Raw genomic sequence first — 25,535 nt, forward strand, 5'->3', positions numbered from 1 at the left:
CACTTAACACCAGGTGGGCTGTAAGTCCGTCCACCCAACTGAGCAATAAAATTTAAAAAATATGTCTATGGGCTCCAGTAACCAATTAACACCAGGTGGGCTGTAAGCTCATCCACCCATCTGAGCAATAAAAAAAACTAAATTATTCATTAGGAATATCTAACATAGATGTCTGAACATAATCAGTTATAACATTTTCCTATACAGATGCTAGTTATACTTCATGAAATACGTACCTACCTTAAGAAAATTTGTTTTCTTAAGCAACAGGCAACAGGGTCCATAATAATTCAAGTAACAATATTGAAACTATTATACATACTACCACATTTAATTCTTGAAAAGTTACATTTGTATTTAATTAAATAAAAGTTAAAAATGTATATATACTTGACAATTTTCAAGATCTGCTAATACTGCATTGATCCCTAATTTCATTATGCACTTTTAAAGACAACAAAATATATTTCATTTAACATATCATATTTTTTGTAAATATCTTAAAATTATAAAGTTTCTTCTATATCATTCTTTACATTCTTATAACAATAATTTCAGTCTCTTAACATCTCAATGTCATTGCTTACTAGTTGACTGATTAGTTTCTTTGGAAACTGTATAAGTTGGCTTCCCATCAGAACTCCACTGAGTGCATTTCAATTTCTTAAATGCAAAGGCCATGTATATTGCTAAAAAAGAAAGAAATTAATTTTTTTAATTATGAGTTTTTTGCGTACAAAAGCATTCACAATGATTTATCAAAATTGCTGTAAATTGTTTAATTAAAAAGGTTTCTATATTAAGTTGCAAATAATTATCATAGCAATGCTTCCTACCGGTTTAGTGGGCTAAGTGTCCTTTAGCACCAAAGTCATTTGTGACCACGAGTTAAGCATTTATTTCATTAAAAAAATTGGCATCTATTTGCCTGATTTAATCGAACACTGGAACAATTACATGTCATAATACAAGCACACCTGGTGACTCATATTTAAGGCTGTGATGACTTATACTTAATTAACTTAAAGTTTTATTCATGAGTATACTCACTAGCAACCTCCCATTCACATATACTCATGGTGCCGATACAATTTTGGTCAGCCTTATACTCTTTACTGTCCCAGTATTTTTTTGCGTGCTCATATTCGGACTCTTCACCCATAAGGGTTTTACCATTTGGCGCTGGATAAGTCTCAAAACACATTATCCTTTGAAACAGCTGTTTGTGATTTTCCCAGTGGTCCTTATAAAAATGATCAAAGCCTGCTTTATAAACTAATTCCAAGCCATATTCTGAAGCTAATTTCTTAAACAGCTCAAAATTGACTAAGAACTCTGGACAGTCTACCACTCCTTCCAAGTGAAAGTCATATTTCGCTCCAAAAAGCGGATAGCCATCTTTGGGATCAAACAGTAGTTTTATATTGTAAATCCTGTTACCAAATGCGTAATCTTGGGTCTTCTGTGCCCTTGAAACAATCTCGTTAGCATTCGGAATTGTGCCAAAAAAATAGCCCCCAGGCTTTAGACATTCAGAAATGTTGGTCAACATTCTTCTTGCTTGTGGTAAGCTTTCAAAACTATAATGTAATCCAAATTGACAGCTAACTATATCAAAACTGATTGATGGATCTTTGTATTTATCTCTAAGTGTGTCTTTTGTACAATCCGTAGCAATGAATTCGGCTGAAAAGAGCCGACCGCATCTCCTACGAAGTTCTTCGTAACGAGTTTCGCATTGCTGAACGGAAACCTCAGCTATGTCAGCGAAAATTGCATGTTCCGGTCGAACTTTTTGCCATTTACTTAGATCTCCACCTTTTCCACAGCAGATGTCTAAAATACGGAGCGGACGGCCGTAGTCTTTTTCGCGTATTTTATCTGTGAATTCTTGGATTAGAACACTTTTCACCCAGTTGTTGAAATTCCTTAAGTGAAATATTGGGGAATTGTATCGTTCTTTTAGACCTTTTTCTTCCAGATGGTTGTAGTGTGCTGCTACAACGCTGCTATGTTTTTTGGGAGGAGGTTCATGATTTGAATTATTGGCATTGGTTTTGTTTTCATCGACATTTTCAGTTTGTTTTTGTAGCGAAAGTTCGGAATCTCCCAATTCTGACATTTCTTCAAATTCGTCTTGTTACTTTTGGAAAAATAATATTTTAATTGAATTAATCGAAAACTTACAACATATTTACTTTTAAGTGGTTACACAGTACAAATATTTAAAATGGTTTATTGCGTGAAATAAAGAATAATTATGAGAATTTAATAGATCGCGATTTTCTTACCTTTACTTGGTATACATCACACATTACACAGATTACTTTTTTTAAAGAATTTTATGACCTCGTAACTAGGACCTTTAAGTCATGTCTTATTTTAATTTATATTCTTATTTTTATGAAAAATGATAATTTGGAGTGAAATGAAATAAAATGAAATGAAATGAAGATGATTAATTTGAGACATTAATCGTCGCATTAATTAACGCATCCATCATTTACGGTGTGGTCTTAATTATTTAATCCTATTCCAGCTTTTTATTTCGTATCTACTTGGTGTTCTACTATCGAATGTGATGGGTCGTGAACTCTTTCATTAATTTTTTTTTAGATAATAGACATGATTTCAGCCTTCGTTACAAAATATTTGCAAATGGCTATATAAAATAGGTACTATTTGCCTATTTAACATTTAATTCAAACAAAAAAACTCGGTACGTAAAATGGGGTGATTGGGGATCGAGAGGTGAATGGGGAAAAGAACAGGAAAATCTTTCGACGCGCAATACTAGTTTCTTAATCGCTGTTAAATCTTCCATTTTTTTGTAATAGTAGAATGTTGAAAGTTCGCAAAACAACCCTGAATATGCATGATAATAGCTGCTAAGTTATAAAAAATTGCGTTTCAAATTAACTTCTTGTGGTGGTAATTATTTTAGTGCTAGAAACTTTGCTCTCTTTTATTTATTTGATAATAATAGAAGACGACTGTGATTTATAAACGTAATTTAGTGTTTTAACCACCACATATATTAAAGGTAAGCCTCAGTGGTTATTGGTTTTAATGTATTTGATAAAATGAAAATACATGTAAAAATCTGTTGTGTTGGGGATATTGGGGACGTCTAAGGTACAAATAACAATGAAAAAGGGGTCAATTGGGATGAGAATAAGTGAAATGGAAACGGCCTAAGTATAAATAGGTGCAGGTTTGTAGGGTTTTCTATGTAGTTATAACAATATTTTTTAAATTTGTTCGTAAGAATCTGGTTCATTCATGATCTTTTTGTCTAGAACTTTTATTCAAAATTATCAATGCAATGTTATTTTATTGTTTGGCAAATATTTATATTAACAGTTACGTGTTGTTTTCTATTTTTAGATATGCCTCGCGTGTACGTATCAAAGAGTGCAAATGCTTATAAGAGATATGATCCCTTAATATTAAAAATAGTAATAGAAGCCTATGAAATTAGGAATAAGTCTTTAGTTGAAATAGCTATGCAATTTAACATAAATTAAGTAAGTCGGTTTTGCACAGACATGTAACAAGAACAATGAAATTTCAAGGTGGACAAAAATGTCTAAGTAATATATAATAAAATATATTAATATTTGTTCAGAGTGGGGGTATCCACCTGATTAATCCATGGAATAACGGACACATCTAATCTCTTAACCCAGATAAAAATATCAGCCCCTAAGTACTTACTAAGAACGAGGGAATATAAACCGCTTATAAGAAAGCCCACTCGTTCGAATTTAGGTGCTTACTCTCCCATATACAGAATCGTTTGGGACTACAATAATGTCCACGGTAGTGCAGTCTCCGTCAATGTTCATTCGGAGTTGTCCGATTGCGCTGAACTAACTTTAAGTGATGAAATAGATGTTTTTTCTAATTGTCTCACAACTTACAGGAAAAATCTGTCGCGGATAATTTCCCAAGTAAATATAAATTAATCATAAGTAATTAAATGTAATCAAGTTTTAGTTATATATTTTATATTTTTATTGTTAATGCACTGCCGATTGCACCTATGATTGAGGTGACATCTGCCATGTACTTTTGTGAGTTTTTCAATGTTTTTTTATTGATGATCACTTTGTTGGTACAACTACATAAATAAATAAATTAAAACCAAGGAGTGCCAGCCCTAGCAAATTTCTCTCTTAACACTAATTTCGTCCCCAATAACCATAATTTCTGGATAAAGGGATAACACTTATTTTTGCTTTTTTGCTTAGCCTGGAATGCTACTTGCATAGTTTTAAATTGGATAACAAAGATACCCCCAAGACTCAATCATTATAATCCTGATATAGCATTATATACATCAACAACTATGTACCTTAAAATTGTTTATAAAGTTGGAATTTGTCCCCAATCACCCCATTGTACCGGTACTGATGAATAGGTGATGTAAATAATGAATATGGCTGACGCACAAACCGTGCAGGCCAAGAAATGGGAGAATTAAAAAAAAAAAAAATGAATTAATGACAAGTGTCAAGTGCCATTTACACAAATATTTGGAATTTATGACAAGCGTGATAAAAAAATTATGTTTGTATGGTTTAACGAATAAACGATGTATTTTGTTCTTAAAACCTTATTTTACACCACATACTACAGTATAAAAGAACGAATTCAGTTTGTAATGGAAATTGAGTGATTATCGGGTGAGGCAATAATTCTGTCGAGTAACTAAATATTTTTTTTTATTAAAATCAACAATGGTCCTTTAAAAACTGCTGCTTTCATTAGGTATGTAAATATATACTGCTCCGTCTAATTTATTTAAAAATACTAGTTCATTGCTGTGGGAACTATAACAATGTTGTTTCAAATGCAGTTTATACTTCCAAATTTATTGTAGTTAAGATCTAAGGTAAAAAAAACATATTATATTGTCATTTTATCCATTATTATAAAATAAAAAAATTAGAATATGGCTGTCATGCCAACATTTTTTTAGCTAGTATCATCAGAAATGATGTAGGATTCCAATGGCATCCTATACATCCAAATATGTTAAGGTATTTCGAGGTTATGGTGAAAAATAGTTCACAAAAGAACCCTGAAAACCTTACTCTTATTTTTGGAGTGTTTGTGTAAATATTAATTTGAGTTATTAATTAATTATTGAGCATTATAGATAATTAATAAAGAAAAAAATCATTACACTTACATATACTACATTTCGTTGTTTAGTATAAATAGGCAACTCTTAATGCAGTTTGTACATAAGGATGGCTGTAAAAAAATGCTGTATACACGACTGTAAATCCTGTTCCACAAGAAAAGAGGACAAGGGTGTCACTTATCACAAATTTCCTAAACAATCATCTCTGAATGATGCCTGGGTGTCTATAACTCGCTGTGTAGTAACAGAAGCGCCTGCTTATGTTTGCTCAAGACACTTTTGTAAAAGTGACTTTCAAGTTTATGAGGAATCTAAATATGTTCTAAAATCAGGTACAAAGTAAATAATGGCTTGTAAATGGAGTAATGCGTAACAGATACTTAGTGTAGTATTTAATATAGAGCTTACTTTGGCGCATAGAAGTAGGTAGATTTTTTTATTTGTTCGTTTTGCCACATTTAGTTTTTGAATTTGTTACCTATTTATTATTGTAGGCCTCTTGAAATGCATCTTTATTATTAGAAAGAAGAGTATGAAGTCATAGCTTATATAACATGCTAAATGAAAATGTTACGCTTTAGTACGGAATGGTTCTTCTAGTATTTTTAAATTAAAATAAGCATGATTAGATATTTAGAATTTCATAGTTTGTTATAATTTAAATATATCTATGGAAAAATTGGCAAAGACAAAACAGTTAAGTCCAAAAAACATTCTTAGATTTAACATTTTTTTTGTTTTGTAGTTATTATGGTTTCATGGTACTATTTTTTTGGAAACAGCTTTTTTTATATTTCAATGACAAAACTAAAGAGAAAATGTAATCAAAAATGAATCTAAATCTTGAAGTAGTATATATAATTGGATTATTGCATAGAGCAAAAAAATAATAAATGTTTGAGCTGATAAGTGAACGGACCTTTCAGCTTAGTATATATTTCAGAGAGAATAAGTCGATAAACTTATCTTTTTTAATACATAAATCACATTTTTGAAGCAGTGTTATAAATGACTAATGTTACAATAGTAACATTTTCAGTACATTATTTAAACTACAAATTTATTGCTTGATGGACTTGTTGCTTAACTATTTCAATATATAAAGCCCTTGAAGTGCTTTATGTTTTGACATATATTTGCCTCTAGACTGGGAGTGTTTGTTCTGATGATTCATGATAACATAAAATATGTGAGTTAATAATCTTCCTATTTTGATACATATATAATATTAATGGTTGCTTTGATAGTGTGTGTAATAGAGTTGTGATACAGACGAAAACAAATTTTAGATGCAGTACCGTCTATATTTTCGTGGGGAAAGAGCAAAGTAAAAAAAATGAATGATTCAGAATTAACCACGACAATTATATCTGAGACAGTGCAAGGACAAAAAGAATCCAATATGAACAATAGTAAAATCTCCAGTGAACCTGTAGAGAGCCTGGAGGCCATTCGTAAATACATTGAGGCCCAAGAAAGAGAACTGCAAGATTTAGAAAAAGATAACAAGAAAACACACAGTACGGAACATGAGCCTCCTAGTCTGTCAGTAATAGAGAGCGATGTGGTGGCCAGTACCTCAAGCTTGATGGATATGTTGATTAACGAAACAGATGATAAATTGATAAATAAAAACAATAAAAGTGAAATCAGTAAATCGAATCAAAGTCCCCTTGATAAAGGTATGTATGTAGTTTGTAACCTGTTTTAAAGTGGTTAGGGTTGACGTGACCTGGTAGGTCTTAACGCCTTTATGCCATAATTAGAAAGAAGTTCTCAGTTTTGATTTATGTAGCAGGGAAAATGTATTCGGGCGATAAGAGAACACAATACTAGTGTGAATATGTTCATATTCAACTCATAAAAAAATAAGATTTCTGTGATATATAGATAAAATTGCATTAAATAATAATGGAATTTAATTTTAATTCAGGTAACAGCAGTGTAGCGTTGTCAGTGGGGTCTAAGGTGGAAGCAAGGGATTTTGCCTACAACTGGCATCCGGCACTAATCACGGAGGTTGATTTTGAAGAGATGGAAGTTCTTGTACATTATGACCAGGATCTAAAAGGGTACCTACATAACGATTGTGTTCTTTTAATTTAATATCATATTTGGTGCGATGATAAAAATAAAGAGTCTGTATTTAAAGAAAAATAGTGCATATGTAACTTAGTGCAAGTGATAGAAATGAGAAATCTTAACAGCTTTCTAATTAGCAGACAGCAGTTTAGCTGTGTCCCTGGAATTGCTGACGTCCACGAGTGACGGTGACCACTTACCATCTGGTCGTATATCTAAAATGGTATTTAAAAAAATAGAATGTGAGAAACAGATAAAAAGCTATAGTTGTGTGTCTTTTTTTGCGATACGAACATTGCACCGTGAAATTTGCTACTGCTAAGCCCAAAAAGGTTTTAATTTTAAATACTAATAATGAAAAATTTCGTAATTTAAATGCAAATGTCACTTTAAAGCAAACCGTCATTGAATATGTCAAAAGAAATGGTTTTCTGAAAATGAGTAAAGATTACATACATTTTCAATTTTCATTTGTAAAATATATTTTTAATGAAGTTCAAACTTGCTTAGATTATTAAAAGCGAAACGTCCTTCGAACATAAAAATAAAATGTATCATCCGTACAAAACGCGGTGGTCGACTCGAAGAGACGCGAGGTAACCATGGAAACGTTATTTTTGCTTTAATATTCACAGACGAAGAGCTAACAACAAGAAGTGATTTGAATTTGGGTGTTTTTCAATAATTACTAAATTGACTTAGGTTCGGTGGCTTAGGCAGTGATTAGTTAATGGTGTGGCTAGGATTGTAGTGAGTATTGAGGCAATAGAAGCTGAAAGGCGATTCCTACTTTTCTAGATTTTGCTCCGGCACCTGTCGTTTAATATCTAGATATTAGGACCCTAGGGTCGTCCTGCACCTTCGTATCAGTGATATCAGTGGTAGACCATCGACTGTCGTGGAATCTCTTTCCCTCAATCACACTGCTCAGTTCACATAGAAAAATTTACTTATCCAACTATTATTATTATATATTTTTTCATTTAACCAGTGTTCTTAAGCCTGACGAATGGATCAGCGTGAACAGTCCCAGATTGAGACCGTTCGGAATGGTGACAAAATCAGCTTCCGGTACAGAGGAGAATACAAAGGTTTTGAAGGAGGAACCGCATGAGGTGAAACTCGAAGAAAAGTCTAAAGTGGTGTACGCTGTGGGAGAGAGGTGCTTGGCTCGTTGGAGAGACAACAGGAGGTTTATGGCTACCATACAAAAAGATTTAGGAAACGGTAGGTTTAGGAATTATGCTTATATAAAATTAAAGGTAATTCACCGAGATGACACTGAGTTATCTATCAGTTCTCTTGCTCTTGAAGTCTAATTTTAATGGCCATCTAAAGAAAACTATCTTACTGCCATTACACTCATCTATATAGGCCGCCTCAGAGGCACAGCTAATCTGTTGCTTATCTCTGAAGATTTGCTGAGGGATTAACACGTTTTTCTCCAGTATATGGCACTCTATTACGCTTTTAGAATATCCAAGACATTTCAAGATTTGCTTTATTTAACTTAAGTAAAACTTTAGCGCAATTTGCAAATTAATGTTCATTTCCGTATTTCAATTGTCAATTTTAAATAGTTACCTTAAATCATTTAAGATTCTGTTAACTTTGAAATCAAGTTTAAATTTGAATTTAATTATTTTTTTTGCTAAATGTTAATAAGTGCATTGCTTATTTGGTTAGGTTTGAAAATAAGCGAAGAAGTTGAATGCTTCAATCAGTTTTAATAAGGAATTCCGTCAGTTTCAATTCAGTGCTTCTTTTATTGCTTAAGAGACAAGCAACCTTATTCAGTTACGCAGCATTTAATTTTAATATCTATAACGATGTAAAACAACAATCCCTAAGACATGGAAAATCTTTGTAGGCGCGTACGAGATTATATTCGACGATGGTTTCCTATGGAAGTGTACAACAACAAGGTTATACAAATGGAAACCGGGCAAACACGATACTCTCACGGTGGACACGAATATGCCTTCGCCTACAACGTCTGCGTCTTCGCCCATCCAAACCGGCGGGCCGATCAATTCGAACGCGCCCTCCACGCCGGTTTTCTTCAACAACCATTTGTTTGATCCGAAACGCGACTATTTGAGTTCGAAAAGCGAACGTCGCGAAATGAAAAGGAAACTCAACATTAAGGAGATATTTAACATCGGCCAGAAGCGACAAAAGATACCGAAAGACAAGGACAAAGAAAAAGTTCCGACAGTGAGAAAACCTAGAATCCTTAAAAAGAGACGGAATATGAAGCCGGGGCCGGTTAAGGTGGAGACGACGAAGGCAGTAAATCAAAACGAGATCCCTGGTAAGGTTTTTTAGTGTAGATGCTTTAAAGAACTTAATATGTCCAACAACAAAAATAGAAATTTTGTAATTTATATGGTAGTAGAGCGATGATATAAGATCGTGAGCACAATTGGGAAAAGTTAATTTTTAAGGAACAGAAAAATACACCATATCAATATTTTTTCAACAGTTAAATTGGACATTTTTTGTCTTTGTTTATGTTCAATTTTATTCGCATGTCGTGTGATTTAAAAATATTTGAAATTTTATAAATTTAATGTTTACACGTTACGAATGATTGCTGTAATGGTGTCCGCATTAGTAGCATTATTACTATAGAATTTTTTTTTCCATTGAAAAAAAAATACTGATTTCAGTGGTAATTTATAATGATCTCATTATATCAAAATAAGAAACGTTCAAAATCTTTTTTAGACGCGGTCGCATCGATAATTGGTACTCTGAAGAAAGAAGAATCACAAGACCCTGAAGCTAAGTCTGAAGGTGTAACAGAAAACGAAACTCGATCTAATGTGGATGCAGTGAAAGTAGAGAATAACGACTGTGATGATGTTAGTAAGCCAGTAGATAGCCGTAAACAGATCTACAGTTTCGATAGCGATGAATATAAACTAGATTTCGACCCAGTAAGTAGTTGTGTAAATTTTGTTTTTAACTTTGTCTAATAGTAAACCAGTTTCTTGATTCGATTTGAATTCCTAGGTATTAAAAGAGGAAGTTAAACTAGAGAAATTCGAAAAGATTGACGATTCCAAACACGAAGAAGTAATTGATAGAATCAAGGAAGTGATTAACAAACTCGAGGATGGCTTAAATAATGTTGACAAACCGCTGACACCTAAACCTTTTATTTTGAAACCGTCGACACCGAAATCGTCTGTTCCCAAACCACCCACTCCTAAGCCAACGACTCCCAAACCAGAAACAACATTTGAACCTCCAACTACAAATAATAGTGAACAGTCTGAAGAACAAATGACAGCAGCAGAAGAATTAAGAGTAGAAGATGTAGTAGATGTTGTTGAGAACACCGAAAAATTGCCAGTGGAGAGTGATTCAACAACAAGTATGGCAAACGTAAAGGATAAACCAAAGAAGCTATCGAAGATTAAGAAAGGAAAGAAACTGAGGTTGTTACAAGAGAAAAAGGTAAAGAAACAAGTGGAGAAAGTGAAGAGCGAGTTAGAAGTGATGAAGAAGCAGATGAAACAGATGAGGAAGGAGATGTTGCTGAAGACGCAGCAGCTTGCTAGTGGCGCGCAGATGCCGGAGAGCTTTATGCTTCCCGGCGAGTGGTGCTGCAAGTGGGTGGACGGGCAGCCCCTGGGCACCGTCAGCGAGATCCCGTGCGAGGCCAAACTCGACGGGGACGGCAAACCGGGCTTGCCGCGGAGAAGTGTGCAGGTATTCATCATCATTATTCTCCTGCCCCTTTCCCAGTCACCTGGGGTCGGCGCAACTTATTTTCTCCTTCCATACTCCTCTATCCTATACCATTTTTTCGCTCACTCCCCTCTTACACATATCATCTTTCAAGCAATCATCCATTTCTTCTTAGGTCTACCTCTTCCTCTATATCCTTCCACATTCATAGTTAACACTCTCTTACCAATCTCATTTTCATTTCGTCTCATCACATGTCCATACTATCCCAAACGCGCACTTCTCAACTTCTCATTATAATACAGTAAAAAAAAAAAAAATTACAAATCGTTTTACGTAAACGTGTATAAGGTTTTTGTTTTTGAGTCACGACTTCTGGACTTTAGATTCAAAGAACTCAATTGCTCACATACATCATTGTTGCATCAGAACCGTTACAATCCAAACAGTTGGTATAATGTATAATATATCCGACTTAATGCCTCTAATTTTGCTAAATAGTCGAAAACTTGGCTGCGTAATACATCATAACCGTTTTGATTTGCAGGTTGAAGACAAAAGACTGCCGCCTGGTTGGACGAAGCACATGGTGCGCCGGAGCCTAGGACATTCAGCCGGCAAGTGGGATGTTGTTTTGGTCAGGTAATAATAAAAATCATAAACAATACAATTTTTATTTTTATTCGAACAGACCGCCATTTTTAATTAGACCATGCAAAAATACAACAGCTTACAAATAAATACGGATGTACAAATACATCTGTTTCTTCTATGAAATAGACATATCTTCGAAAAGACCCATAGAATGCCTCGTCATTATGATAATAAAACTTAGTAATTAAAAATTATTTCATATCGTGAAGGGGGAGATATTGACGCGGTGAGCATGGCGACCATTTAATGCCAGTTTGTTTGCCAGATTGTCATGTTTTTATTTAGTGGTCGCCCTGTAGTCAAAATTCGACGAAAATTATTATTAATTTATATTATATGTTTGAAACTTATTATGGTTCTATTGCCAAAGAATACTTCTATAATCACAGATTTCGCTAAGGCTACACTATAGACAAATAATATTATAGAAATCAATATTAATCTAGTCTCAACTTGACCACAGACTTTACAATAAAAAACAACAATAAACAAAATAGTATATATGCGTGTGTGTGTTAAATAATGTGTGTAATGTTTTCTTTATTGACTTAATGTACCTTTTATGCATTATTTAAAAAAAATATTAACATTGTGCACTCCTTCTCTATATACTCTATAAGTGTGGAAAATTTCATACTCCTCCGTCGCGCAATTTTCGTAAAAAGGGGTACAAAGTTTTTGCTTCACGTATTAATATACAGATTAGATACCTAATGCATTGCCGGCAATTCCAGCCCTAACAATCGCCGCTTCCACACGAAGACGGACATGCGAAATTTCTTGGAAAACAACGCAGATGTCTCATTGAAGGCCCACGAGAATGCTCTCATGGATTTTGGGTTGCACCTGAAGCTGTCCAGTCGCCTTGGCTGGATCACGCACACTCCGGAGGGCGTGGCCGAAGGGCCGACTCTACCATCTGGGCTGTTGAGTATCACGTCTCCGATCGTCAAGAAAAATAAGAAGTTTAGTCCGAACAAGGACGGGAAGAAGGAGAAGAAAAAGAAGAGGTTCACATTAAAATTGAAAATTCCTCGCTTTAAACTGAGCCAAAATGTAAGTAAACCCGAAAACGGTATAAAGTTTAAGTCATGGTACGATAATGGTTGATGATTTAATTAAGATTGCAATTGTTTTTTTCTTGGTTCATTACCTGGAGTCAATTTCGTTCAGCTCATGCTTCCCATAAAAATGTATTGTCATCAATTTTAGCAATAAGAGGAAGTGGTATGGTAATTTAGTTTGTCAGATTTGACCGAAAAAAACGTTAATAAAAACATAAAACCTTAATCTTAATAGGATTTCCATACTACAAGAATATCTAGTCTGTCTCATGTCTCAAGGTAGGTGGAAAAAAAAGTGCCTTGTTCTAATTATGAATTAAAAATTTTTCTCCTTATTCTCTGGTAGCCTAAGGGACTATTCCAGCCACGCCCAGATGGGACAATTCTAGAACATTCTAATTTTAATTCAAAATTAATTTGTAAAGGTTGGCAGTACTTAGTGGTAGAACGAATTTAAAGAGAACTCCTTAAGTTTATGTCAACCTGGTACTTTGAAAGATTTTTAGAGGCGCTGCTTAATTCTGTTCAGAGAGCAGAGAGCTCACCTGTTCATAAGTTAGCGAACTTTGCCTCTTAGACGTATGCGCTTCTGATGGGCAGCGGTACAACCTCAAAGTCATCGACGCCTTGAGACATGAGGTCGAAGTTTCTGATTAGTGACGGGAACAGAACTATGGTGGTGCTTGTAGTTTGTTAAACTATGATTGTACAAGAGTTGACACTGTCAACGTGATGTCGATACATAAATTCTGTTTACAATACCGTTTGCATCGTTGAGTACATTGTTTTCTTAGCTTCACTTCTGTGGCGTCGGAGAATGTAGCTCTCTCTTTCTCTTTCCCTCTCAATTATACCTTCTCATGTGAATTGTTTCTAAACGTCTTTAAAAATGTACACTTATTTCTCATCCATTATCACTCCCTGAGAAGTTTCGCTTCGAACTTGTTTCCTAGAAAAACTAACCCTGACGCGTATTTCAGGAAGACATGAAACCCGATGAAGACGTAACTAGCTGTGAGCCTTCGAGCTACGCATCTGGTGCCGATGCCCCACTCAACGATCCTGCTCTGGAACCTTTGGAAGATGGCTATGGTATTGATAGATTTTATTTCACCACTAATAACGATGAGGTTACTTTTTCAACCGAAAAACCTCTGTATGGATTAGGACGAAACATCAAAATGTTGTGGATTATACATCAGAGTGGTGTAAATAATTTTTCTTTTTTCTTAGATGAGTAGACGAGCTCACAGCCCACCTGGTGTTAAGTGGTTACTGGAGCCTATAGACATCTACAACGTAAATGCGCCACCCACTTTGAGATATAAGTTTTAAGGTCTCAGTATAGTTACAACGGCTACCCCACCCTTCAAACCGCAACGCATTACTGCTTCACGGCAGAAATAGGCAGGGTGGTGGTACCTACCCGTGCGGACTAACAAGAGGTCCTACCACCAGTACTATCGACTTGCGACAGGTGGCGTGCGGGTAGTTTCTAGAAATTGGATGTTTTTGGATACAAGTACCGATAGGCGATCCGAGTGTCACTAGTGCCTAGTACCATAAAAGACAAAGCGATACCTTTTGGCCTGAGGTAGCTCGGTGACGCTGACATGGTTTCTCTAGACCGCAGGTTAGGTAGAAAAAAATTTGAGGTTAGGTAACCTAAACTTGAGCCTAAAACATTGAATTGAGTTGAGCTTAGAGTAATTCAACTCACTGCTTACCACCAGGTTGGCCTTAAGTTAGTTCGGCCAAGTCCTCCTCCTTGCGTCGTATTCCTCATTGCTGAGGGTCGTGACCACCCTTTTGTATCACCTTCGCACGCACGATTTTTCTCCATCCATTCTTGTCTCTGGCGGTGTGGAGGGCGTTGTGAAATGTGGAATCAAGAGCGGTGCGGATCTGGTCGGACCAACGTATTGGGCTGCGCCCCCGAGGTCTTTTCCCATCTACCTTACCAGTCACGATGAGCCTCTCGAGATTGCTACCATCCTTCCGTGCGATGTGACCAAAGTATTCAAGGACTCTACGAAGACACTCGGATGACAGCCGCGAGGAGATTTTGAGTTCTTGCAAGATTGATACGTTGGTCCGAAATGCTGTCCACGGAATACGCAGCATCTTTCTCCAGCACCACATCTCAAAGGCGTCAATGCGTCTGCGGTCTGCAGATTTCAGTGACCAGGTCTCAGCGCCATACGAAAAAATCGAGAAAACTAGAGTCCGTACCAGTTTGGTTTTGGTCTTTACGGATATGTTGCGATCTCTCCAGATTTTTCCGAGCTGAGTCATGGCACTCTTAGCCATACCAATTCTTCGGCGCACTTCCTTCTCGCACGAGCCATTGTTACTAATGTTGGAACCCAGGTAGTTAAAATTGTCCACTATTTCTAGGTCTAATGCGCCAGTGAGTTCCAATTTTCCAGACCTATCCACCACCATGACTTTGGTTTTGGACCTGTTTATGGAAAGTCCCATCTCCTTGCTTATCCGCTCCATTCGGTCCAGAAGCGCAACCATTTCCGACTCATTCGCTGCAAGAAGAGTAGTATCATCGGCGTATCGAAGGTTGGTGATTTTCACGCCACCAACTGTAATGCCACCGTCCCAATTCTCGCAGGTCCGTCTCATTATGTGCTCCCCATAGGCGTTGAAAAGAATGGGCGATAAAATACAACCTTGGCGTACTCCTTTGTGAAATTTAAAAGGTTTCGAGGTTGTTCTATCGACTCTTACGACTGCCTGACTTGAGCCATACAAGTTGCGAAGTAAGGCGATGAGATGATTTGGTACCCCAAGTTCTTGTAGAACCTTCCATAAACAACTCCAGTTGACACAGTCGAACGCCTTGCTATAGTCGACGAAACACATTATCACTGGCGTGTCAAACTCATATGCTTTCTCAACAATCTGCCTGATGTTGAGAATCTGTGCACGAGTACCCTTGCCCTTCACGAAACCCGCTTGCTCTTGCGGAATTTGCCAATCAAGGTAGTAACGGATGCGGTTGTTGAGGATGTGAAGCAAGATTTTACTTGCATGTGAGATGAGAGACAAGGTTCGATAATTGTCGCAATTCTTGGTTGATCCTTTCTTGTGTAGCGGAAGAATAATGGATTCCAACCAATCCCGCGGCCAATCACCGTGTTGCCATATATGTGAGCAGATCTTATATAGAGTCATAACACCCAAGTCACCCATAGCATAAAGCACCTCCGCTGTAATCCGATCGCTTCCAGGAGCCTTATTCTTCTTAAGAGATTCCAGTGCGGTGGATATTTCGGAAGGTAAAATCATGGGTTCCAGTTCTAGATCCTTCCATTCAGGATTAATCCCGGATGTCGAGTGGGAATCTGTATACAATTGCTCACAGTACGCCCGCCATCTCTCGGCAATGCGGTCGAACTCGTGTAGTACAGTTCCGTCGGCATCTCTTATGACCCACGATTTAGCCTTGAACTGCCTGGAAAGGACTCTAACTTTCTTAAAAAGGTCTGCAGTCTGCAACTTGTTCGAGAAGCGCTCAATGTCACGGCAAATACCCTCAACAAAGTGGTTCTTGTCAAGGCGACAACTGACCCGAATAGCTCTGCTAAGTTCGGAGTATTTAACTTTTGCACCATCTTGCAAACCGCTAGTTTTTAAGTGTTTTCTGCGTTGAATAAGCTCCCACGTTCGGCCAAGTACGCAATAAAAAATGAAGATTCCGAGAAAATATATAAGAAATATCTATTAAATAATAAATGCTTGAAAATATTAGCAACAATATCAGAAAAATATAGATTGAATAAATGTTGAATTCATATGTAATTCATGTCATTAATTAAAAAAAAAGTATTTAGTTGTTTTTAATGAGAGCTTAAATTGTGTAAACCTATGAAATACCTTAATGAATGTATGGGCTGCGTCACTTGTAAACCAGTTTAAGTGGCACTTACTTTCGTATAAGCTAAAGGTAACATTCTGGAAAGTCATTCTGTGTATGTTAATAGTTTTGTAAGAATCTGGTCCTTTTAATCCTTGAAGTTAGTTTGAGATTCCCCTGTAATTAATGAAAACACTAGCTAGCTACCACTGCGTGGTCAGGAAAGTATTAGTTTCCCGCGAGAATGAGATTTTTTTCGACATAAAACGGAGCCTATGTCTTTACGTGAATGACCTAATACTATTACTTTTGTGGCGGATCTTGAGGGAAAATACTTGCTAATGATTAATACGAGATTTTCTTCCGTATGACCGTCTATTTAGTACATTTACAATATTAAAATTAAGTAAAAATTAGAAAGCTACAACCGATACGTTTCACATATTTTTGACAAGTCTCTTATTTTAAAGACCGTGTTGCCAGACTAATATCTCAAAAGCTACGTTCCGTGAAAACTTTTTTTAATAATCAAATTAATCCATTGCTTCCTTTCAACGTGAAAGAAGGACAAACACACATTCACATTTATAATATCATAAGTCATCATCATATAATATCATCAGTATGGCTTATAACTTATACAAACTTATAAATCGATTGTATGATTCTCTGCATTTATGTGGTATTTGTACCATGATAAAAGTATTTTCGTGAATACGCGTGATCCCACAAGAGATATTTAATAGAAATTGCTTGTTGTTTCAGTATACGTGGGTTCATTAAAAGTTCAGATATCAGACAATCTGTTGAAGTGTCCCGCCGAAGGATGCTACAAGAATTTCCGAAACAGTGCCCTTCTACAGATGCATATTAAACATTATCACAGGGAGATGAAGAAAATGTTAGGAGCGACCCCTAAAGTTCTTGATCTGGCCTATGCAAGAACTAAACCGGTCAGAGGTCAAGTTAAGAAGAAACCTAAAAGGCCAAGGGTGCTGAAACCGAAACGACTAGAGCCGAAAGCGGAGGCGTTTGAAATGAAACCGGACGCGTTGGAGTCTGCGCCCGTCACGCCGGACAGTACGGAGAGCTTCCTAAAGCTGCAAGACTCGCCGAAGCTCCGCGACGCGCTCGTCAGCAAACCGGTGAAGCGACCTCGCGTGCTTCTCCCGGTCCGGCGCCCCGAAGACCAGGCCTCCAACGAGGAAGTGCTGCAGGACAGCGAGTCCGATCTGGTCGGCGCTCAGACGCCCATCTTGGATTTCGAAACGGCCATATCGACGCACACGGTCACCAAGCCTTTACTAGAGAAACTAAAGAGGGCTCACAACAGGAAGTTCGCGTCGGTTTCGCAGAAGCAAAGCGAGGACGAGGACTGGTTCATGGGAACGTCGGACGTGGACACTCGGTCCAGCTTCCCGGGCTCCGGGACTCCAGATTCCAAGAGCATGGACGTGAAACAGCATCAGCCCGTCTCGTCGGAATCCAACAACGAGGAAAAAGATAACAACATGTACATGTATAATGAAAGTAAGTTTTGAATAAGTACAGTGCCCGGCGGTAAATATTACACTTCGAACTTTGGAAAGAGACAGTCGGCTAATTTCGGCTTTGTAGAGCGTTGTCTCTGTCGCACACTACGTATGTGACGTTTGTCAGACGTTATTCAAGTGCGTCAGTGTGCAGTCCCAATAGACACGGGATTGTTAAAGTTTTATGTGCAATATTTATCGCCCGGTACTGTACCTCATCTCCTATCTTCGAAATTCTCTCCCTGCCCCTTGTAACTACACGCCCCTAGGCACGTGCCTAGTTTGCCTTACGGATAATCCGCCTCTGCTGATGATATTTACAATAAATTTTCTTCTAGTCTGTTTTTTTTTGTCGATTTTTTTATTAGGCGGGGAAAGAATTAAAATAGTACACATGAAGCGCGAAGAGATCATCAACTGCCACTGCGGGTTCCGCGAGGAGGACGGTCTAATGGTGCAGTGCGAGCTGTGTCTGTGCTGGCAACACGCGCTCTGCCACAACATACAGAGCGAGTCGCAGGTTTGTAACCCAACCAACCGAACTTGTACGCTACAACTCGACCAAGCTAAGTTTGCACCTCGCTGGAATGCGGCGCTCCGCCTGCTTTTCGCCTTTTCGTCATCGCCCTGCCGCGTCAGTACGGTTAGCAGCTTTGTTGCCGACACGCGTCATACGAGTTTTCGTCTCCCTATCCGTTGAATTTTAATTTTTTTAACTGTTTTTGTTGAAGTTTTGTTGTATTTATTGGACTGTTTTTGTTAAGACTTTGGTGAACTGTTGTTAGTGGACGGTTAACGTTCATTTTTTTTAACTTCGAGAAGATTGTTGTCGACAACAAAAATGAAAGGAAATGTGATACACATTGAAGAGGGAAACATAATCCTGAAAATATTGTGGTTTTTCGAAGAAGAAGAAAAAGCTGATAATAGGGAGATCTCAATTATCCAGGCCAAAAAATAAAAGATTAAGGAAAATTATTACTGAGTATTATAGGAATCCAAATTTAAAAAATTCACGAACGCTCGGGTAGTCTTAATACAAAAACCCGGTATCGCTATATTCGAATGTACGTATGCAAAATATATTGTTAAAAACAAGAAATGCAAAGTAAATTCTAACAAAGATTTGTTTACATTTTTAAAGTCATAAACCTTTTTTCAGACCGTATCTAAGCGGCAAGGTGACGTAATCGACGCGAGGTGCAAACTTAGCTTGGTCGAGTTGTACGTTGTTATTGAGCAGATGGGTGGTGGAATAAACGCAGCGTATAGATATTAGCCAATTTCAATTGTATTGCATAACGACTGACTGAGACCTTAGAAGTCATATCTCAAGGTGGGTGGCGGCATTTATTTTGTAGATGTCTATGGGCTCTAGTAACCACTTAACACCAGGTGGTCCGTGCGGTCGTCCACCCATCAAAGCAATGAGTAAATAGACGGGGTGGTGTCATTCTCAGTCGATACTCTAGAGGCTGTTTTTTTTTTCTTCTTTTTGTTGCCTTTGTAGGGCGACGATCATAATAATATGGCCTACCTGCTAGTGAGGGTAGGGGCGGAGTCAAGCCGCTGCCTACCGCTAGTGATTGTGTGTTACAGGTGCCCGAGAAGTACACGTGCAGCATATGCCTGAACCCGCGGCGCGGGCGGCGCTCTCGCCGGTTCGCGCACGAGCAGGAGCTGGAGTTCCAGGGGCGCGCGGCGGGCGGGCGGCCGCTGGGGGCGCTGCGCCGCGCGCACGAGCTGTCCGGGAACCTGCTGCGGCTGCGGGACTCGCTGCACGCGCTCGCCCTGCACTACCACGTCGCGCTGTAACTATACCGACCGACACTCGCCTTTACACACATGTGACGTCATCCGGATCTGGAACGAACTCCCCCCCTAGCGATGTTTCTCGAGCGCTATGACATGTCATTCTTTAAACGAGATTTAAGGAATCCTCAGCACTAGACAGCTGTATGGTTGTACACGTGACATTGTCAATGTCCATGAGTTGTGTAGACTGTAGTAGAATTATTTTGTCCGTGCAGTGTAGGTCATAAATAATCGGAGCAGTGAAGCGAATATTTCGCTCTCTCTTCCACTCACGAGCCTTATGGACGGGCATAGTGATGTGCTTTATTGTTTTCGAAAAGGCTTATTGATAGTGTATTTAGTTTTGTCATTTTGTGGGTTAATGATAAAAATGAAAGCAAAAATCACTAATCAAACACACCACATATCGCCGCAGCAAGTTCACGAGAACGGTAGAAATTAACACTTTGTAACTTTTCGGGATGTATTTTCATTTCAGTGAATTTTTTTAACACATTGTTGATAACAACACGTGCAAATATTTGAATAAATTCTACCGTTTTGGTACAAAACAAAGGAGTGGCCATTGTGTCACTAAATAAATTCAGAGAGCGAATGCATAAAAAGACATTTATTTTCGACATATGTACTATAATTTTCAGGTAGATACAACAAATGACTCATAACATATCAATGTCTCACCACCCTTCGTATACCACACCGCCGCCGTGTACCTGCCTTCAATGACTCATTTGTTTTTATCGATAATGGCGTTGCGCCCGCGCTACATGCTCACCGCCCTAGCCGGGCTATGTTTTATGACCCAAACTGCAGCGACAAAATAATTCTACTATAGGTGCCGTATGCTTGCATGTCTACAAAGAGACTGAATTGGCTCATTAAACGGTAGAATGGTAGAAACGGTAGAATCTTATTTCCAAATATTACCGTTAAGACTGCAGAAATCACTATGCTAATCTAATACCAGTTAGATATATCCGATCACCAGATTGTCATAAAGCAAGTCAATAACCTAATCATTTTAATTGTAATAATTTACAGTAAAAAGAATCATCCGAAACTATACCTCTGGGCCAAGGACTGGGATCAAGCTGAGGTATTGCAGACCCAAGGGAAGTTTAATTCTGATTATTCTGACCTAAACATAATGATAAGCGCTTTGGGCAAAGAAAACCTACCCATCAAACCCGAAGACGTTAGGGATCTGCAAATAGACGTGCGGTTGACGCCCGGTGAAGAGGACGGCGACAGGTATTGAACAAAAAAATTTAATATTAGTTATGACGTTCATATCTTAAGGTGCTAGGTCGCTGACCCCTTCATAACATACCTAATATGTGAAAATATAACCTTGTCCCTAAACCGTAAAAAGTATAACTCCCAACCATACCATGAGCGAGGATGGAAAATGACCTCGTTGGACACGCGGAATACGGTTGCTCGCTTCTTCACTGCTGTGTGCGTACACCTTATCATTTTGTTTGTTGTAGCTCTCTTCTACGGTAAAAATTTTTCATCCGAAAAAAGAATTTCCCGATATTTTTTTCCCGCGTACCGCTTCAACAAAGCGCGGCATCTCTTCAGTCTCAGGTCCATTAGACGAGCATTCAAACGATGTCCTGTTTTTCTTCGATATGCCCGAAGCCCTAAGTCTTCATTTAACACCCTTTTCGCCGTGGTTCTGCTTAACCCCATCTGAAGGGCCAACAGTTTCTGCTTACGTTTGGGATTTCTTTGAATTCGCGCCTTCACAGCTTTTATCACTGCTGGAGTCCTAACAGACCGAGGGCGACCACTTCTTGACCTGTCATCTACACTAGAATCTTCATTGTATCGTTTGATGGTACAATAAACGAATCTTTTGGTTATATTAAAAATTTTCAGTATGTTAAAAATTTAAATTGGCGCGTAACCGCAACGATGCAACGCAATAACTGCAACACGGTCTTCTTTAAACGTCCACTCCATATTTAAAAATGAGTAAAATTCTAAAAGTATACATTTTTATTTTCATGAACAATTCGAAATTCGAATTCAATAAACTTTTTTGTGGCCAGCATTCTAAAAGAAAAGTTTTTACTGTGTGACAATACTTATGACCTGACTAGTTATATCATCACATGTGTATAGGAGGTGCGGTAGTGGGTGGATAGTCTTGAATGGTTTATAAGATGCCAAATTATCATTTGAAATAGATATCTTATATAATAATAATAATAATAATAGCTAATTTATTTATTTCTCAAAGGTATAATACAAATACAAATATGTAGAAATGAACCTTATAATTTGTTTTGTAAACCGTTTGAAAGAGCTGGAGTTTATACTAGGTTCAAAGACCTGTAGTCGTCGTGGCCTAACGGATAAGACGTCCGGTGCATTCGTGTTGAGCGATGCACCGGTGTTCGAATCCCGCAGGCGGGTACCAATTTTTCAAATGAAATACGTACTCAACAAATGTTCACGATTGACTTCCACGGTGAAGGAATAACATCGTGTAATAAAAATGAAACCCGCAAAATTATAATTTGCGTAATTACTGGTGGTAGGACCTCTTGTGAGTCCGCGCGGGTGGGTACCACCACCCTGCCTATTTCTGCCGTGAAGCAGTAATGCGTTTCGGTTTGAAGGGTGGGGCAGCCGTCGTTACTATACTTGAGACCTTAGAACTTGTATCTCAAGGTGGGTGGCGCATTTACGTTGTGGATGTCTATGGGCTCCAGTAACCACTTAACATCAGGTGGGCTGTGAGCTCGTCCACCCATCTAAGCAATAAAAAAAAAAAAAACCTGTATTTTATTTATTTATTGCATAGATGGATGGACGAGCTCACGCCCACCTGGTGTTAAGTGGTTACTGGAGCCCATAGACATCTACAACGTAAATGCGCCACCCACCTCGAGATATAAGTTCTAAGATCTCAGTATAGTTACAACGGCTACCCCACCCTTCGAACCGAAACGCATTACTGCATCACGGCCGAAATAGGCAGGGTGGTGGTACCTACCCGTGCGGACTCCCAAGAGGTCCTACCACCAGTGAGAAGGTATTACTGATCTCCAGGCTCCCTTCTCTTAAGATAGATTATGTTAGGTTATATCGTGAACAAATGTTGCGGACTAGTGTTGAGAGATCATTAGATGTTATCATTCCAGCTACTCCCGGTCGGGTAGGTGAGATCATCAAAATATCCATCCCGATTTGCATTAAAGTATTTAACGGTCCATACAATTTTTATAAATAATTTACATTGTCTGATCTAGTAAACAGGCAATAAATAGTATGACTAGGTAGCCATTCTACTTTTTTTATTTAAACGTGAGCTGATGTTAGCCAAGTCTCTCAGGCTGGAGACCCTGTGAACTCGCCTACACTAAAGGTGAAGCCAGAATAGTCCCTCGAAGCTACGGGCAGTAGATAGGGAAGAAAAACAAAGTTTTTTTTAAAAGAATTTAGGATGACCTCTGTTAACTTTTTATTAAGGAGCACTTTAATAGTGCGTTTCAAATAAGAATGTGCACGTCAATGACCTTGATCTGTCAAAGTTCGATAAAAAGTATGGACAGCAACAAAAGTGTATTATCTTCAATATTAGTGATTTTTTTAACTAATTATGAAGACTACTAATATGTTTGTTTTAATGAACCATACACACCTATATAATTTTCTTGATATGCTGAGTACTGGTCGAGGTAAATTAAACATGATGATGATGATGAATTTAGATTATATAAAAAAAAAACACCTATATAAAAATCAAGGCTGCAACACTGTCGGGCCCTATAATCTATGAATGGGCGACGATAATGATTATTACTCAAGCAGTGGGATGAGTGGAATCGGCAAACTTGAAGATTTGTGAAATTCGATTATAAATTAATATTTAAAAATACCTATCTTTTTTACTGGCTTTAGCTATTTTTTCGATTTGACAGCTATGACGTCACAATATGGCGCACATTCGTATTTGAAATACTTGTTTATTTAATATACTTGTTGCATTGAAGCGTTATACTTGTTGTTATTGAAGGTTTCTTCAGCGCGACAGTCAGGCGGCGCCGACCGCTATGCTCGGCGGGATGCTTTCAAGCCCCGGTGGAACTTCCCTGGATTTGCCTATAAGCACTTCAGAGTTGGAAAAGCTGGCGAAATCCGTAGAAGGTATTCATTTTACTTTTTGAATTTGGCAAAGACATCTACTGGTGGTAGGACCTCTTGTGAGTCCGCGCGGGTAGGTACCACCACCCCGCCTATTTCTGCCGTGAAGCAGTAATGCCTTTGGGTTTAAAGGACGGGGCAGCCATTGTAACTATACTTGAGACCTTAGAACTTATATCTCAAGATGGGTGGCGCATTTACGTCGTAGATGTCTATGGGCTCCAGTAACCACGTAACACCAGGTGGGCTGTGAGCTCTAAGCAATCTAAGCAATAAAAAAAACACCCGCGTGAATTGTTCTTATAGTTAGTTTTTTTTTAATAATGTTTTAGAAAAGTCACAATTTAAATTTAATTTATTGTATCTATGGCCTGCAGTAATCATTAATACCAGTTGGGTTGTGATCTCGATTGCCCGTCTTATGCTCATAATACTAAACAAGTTGAATTCAACGTCGAAAAAAAAACTGATGTATCGATATGTTGTTGAAGAACAAGAGTTGGTGAGGGCGCCACAACCCGAGGCGGCCATAGACAATAACGTGTGCCGGGAACGACTTCTGCGGCACATCACGTGCTGCCAGGCGCTGCTCGACGCCAGACTGGACTCCATCGAAGCACAGGTCGCAGGCAAGTATTAACAATTCACAATTTGTACTAATTTATCACTGGTGGTAGGAAGTCTTGAGTCCGCACGGGCATGTACCTACCGCCTGCCATTTCTGCCGTGAACAGTAACGTGTTTCGGTTTGAAGGGTGGGGCGGCCGTTGTAACTATACTGAGACCTTAGAACTTATATCTCAGGTGGGTGGCGCATTTACGTTGTAGCTGTCTATGGGCTCTGGTAACCACTTAACACCAGGTGGGCTGTGAGCTTGTCCACCCATCTAAGCAATAAAGAAAAAGAAGAAAAAGTGGTAAGGGTTGTGTAGAAGGCAAGCGCGCTGTGGGCAGAACACCAGTCAGATGGTCGGATCTGGTTAAGAAAGCGGTTGGTGGTAGTCTATACCATGTGGTCCATGCCACCAAACACTATGGAGGAAAGTCACATGTGGTCGCGATCCTCAGCAGTCAGGGTATGATAAAGAAGACTAGATTAAGTGATTCATTGCCTTATTTATATTTTACCTTTAATGGTTGTTATTGCAACTATTTGTGTCTGTATGGTGTCTGACTAGTACATATTCCTACTTGATATCCTACCGACATTACTATAGGAAGAATGTGTTCACTATCTTATTGTAATAATTTTTTTCTTTAACTAGTTATTTTTTTATAGAATTAGAATCACAAGACCCATCGTTTGAAGATGATGAGACACCTGATTACTTTCCGCGGACAAAACAGACTGTTCAGATGCTGTTACGAGACCTTGACACCATGGAAGAATTGGCTCTCGTCACTTAGTTACGTAAAATAGCTGTTATAAGTTTTAAGTGTTATGTGAAATGCAGTAAAATTGGTTTATTATTTAAGATGTTTGAAAATAAATTTCCGAATAAAAAGTAAAA

At 38.0% G+C, this 25,535-nt stretch overlaps 2 protein-coding genes across 12 annotated transcripts; one reads left to right on the forward strand and one right to left on the reverse strand.

The window, feature by feature from the left end:
• Positions 1-303: 303 nt before the first annotated feature.
• On the reverse strand, positions 304-2,555 carry Rnmt (RNA guanine-7 methyltransferase). Of its 4 annotated transcripts, none has more exons than XR_016324272.1 (3): positions 2,292-2,391; positions 837-2,143; positions 304-689 (listed from the first exon to the last, which is right to left on the reverse strand). XR_016324272.1 is itself a non-coding variant. In XM_028181889.2 (3 exons), the coding sequence occupies exons 2-3, from the start codon at positions 2,120-2,122 to the stop codon at positions 577-579; spliced, it is 1,185 nt and encodes a 394-aa protein (XP_028037690.2). In that variant the 5' UTR covers positions 2,123-2,143; positions 2,292-2,555; the 3' UTR covers positions 304-576. The 4 variants fall into 4 exon arrangements, 2 of the variants coding, with proteins under 2 accessions (XP_028037690.2, XP_028037689.2); XM_028181889.2 differs by having other exon boundaries at positions 1,051-2,143; positions 2,292-2,555; XR_016324271.1 differs by having other exon boundaries at positions 837-2,320.
• Positions 2,556-4,505: 1,950 nt separating this feature from the next.
• On the forward strand, positions 4,506-25,535 carry MBD-R2 (PHD finger protein MBD-R2). 8 transcript variants are annotated; one of them, XM_089733372.1, is made up of 18 exons: positions 4,506-4,688; positions 6,180-6,341; positions 6,442-6,834; positions 7,086-7,224; positions 8,226-8,461; positions 9,105-9,548; positions 9,965-10,176; positions 10,253-10,954; positions 11,481-11,575; positions 12,322-12,643; positions 13,632-13,743; positions 17,285-18,049; positions 18,420-18,571; positions 19,651-19,862; positions 20,908-21,117; positions 23,897-24,027; positions 24,516-24,653; positions 25,304-25,535. In XM_089733372.1, exons 3-18 carry the CDS (start codon positions 6,489-6,491, stop codon positions 25,429-25,431), a joined length of 4,344 nt encoding a protein of 1,447 aa, XP_089589498.1. In that variant the 5' UTR covers positions 4,506-4,688; positions 6,180-6,341; positions 6,442-6,488; the 3' UTR covers positions 25,432-25,535. The 8 variants fall into 8 exon arrangements, with proteins under 8 accessions (XP_089589498.1, XP_089589496.1, XP_089589497.1 ...); XM_089733370.1 differs by lacking the exon at positions 6,180-6,341 and adding an exon at positions 5,246-5,484 and having other exon boundaries at positions 4,511-4,773; XM_089733371.1 differs by lacking the exon at positions 6,180-6,341 and adding an exon at positions 5,246-5,484 and having other exon boundaries at positions 4,511-4,688.

The sequence above is a fragment of the Bombyx mandarina genome, chromosome 15 (assembly GCF_030267445.1).
Source record: "Bombyx mandarina strain Sakado chromosome 15, ASM3026744v2".
Taxonomy (NCBI): Eukaryota; Metazoa; Arthropoda; class Insecta; order Lepidoptera; family Bombycidae; genus Bombyx; species Bombyx mandarina.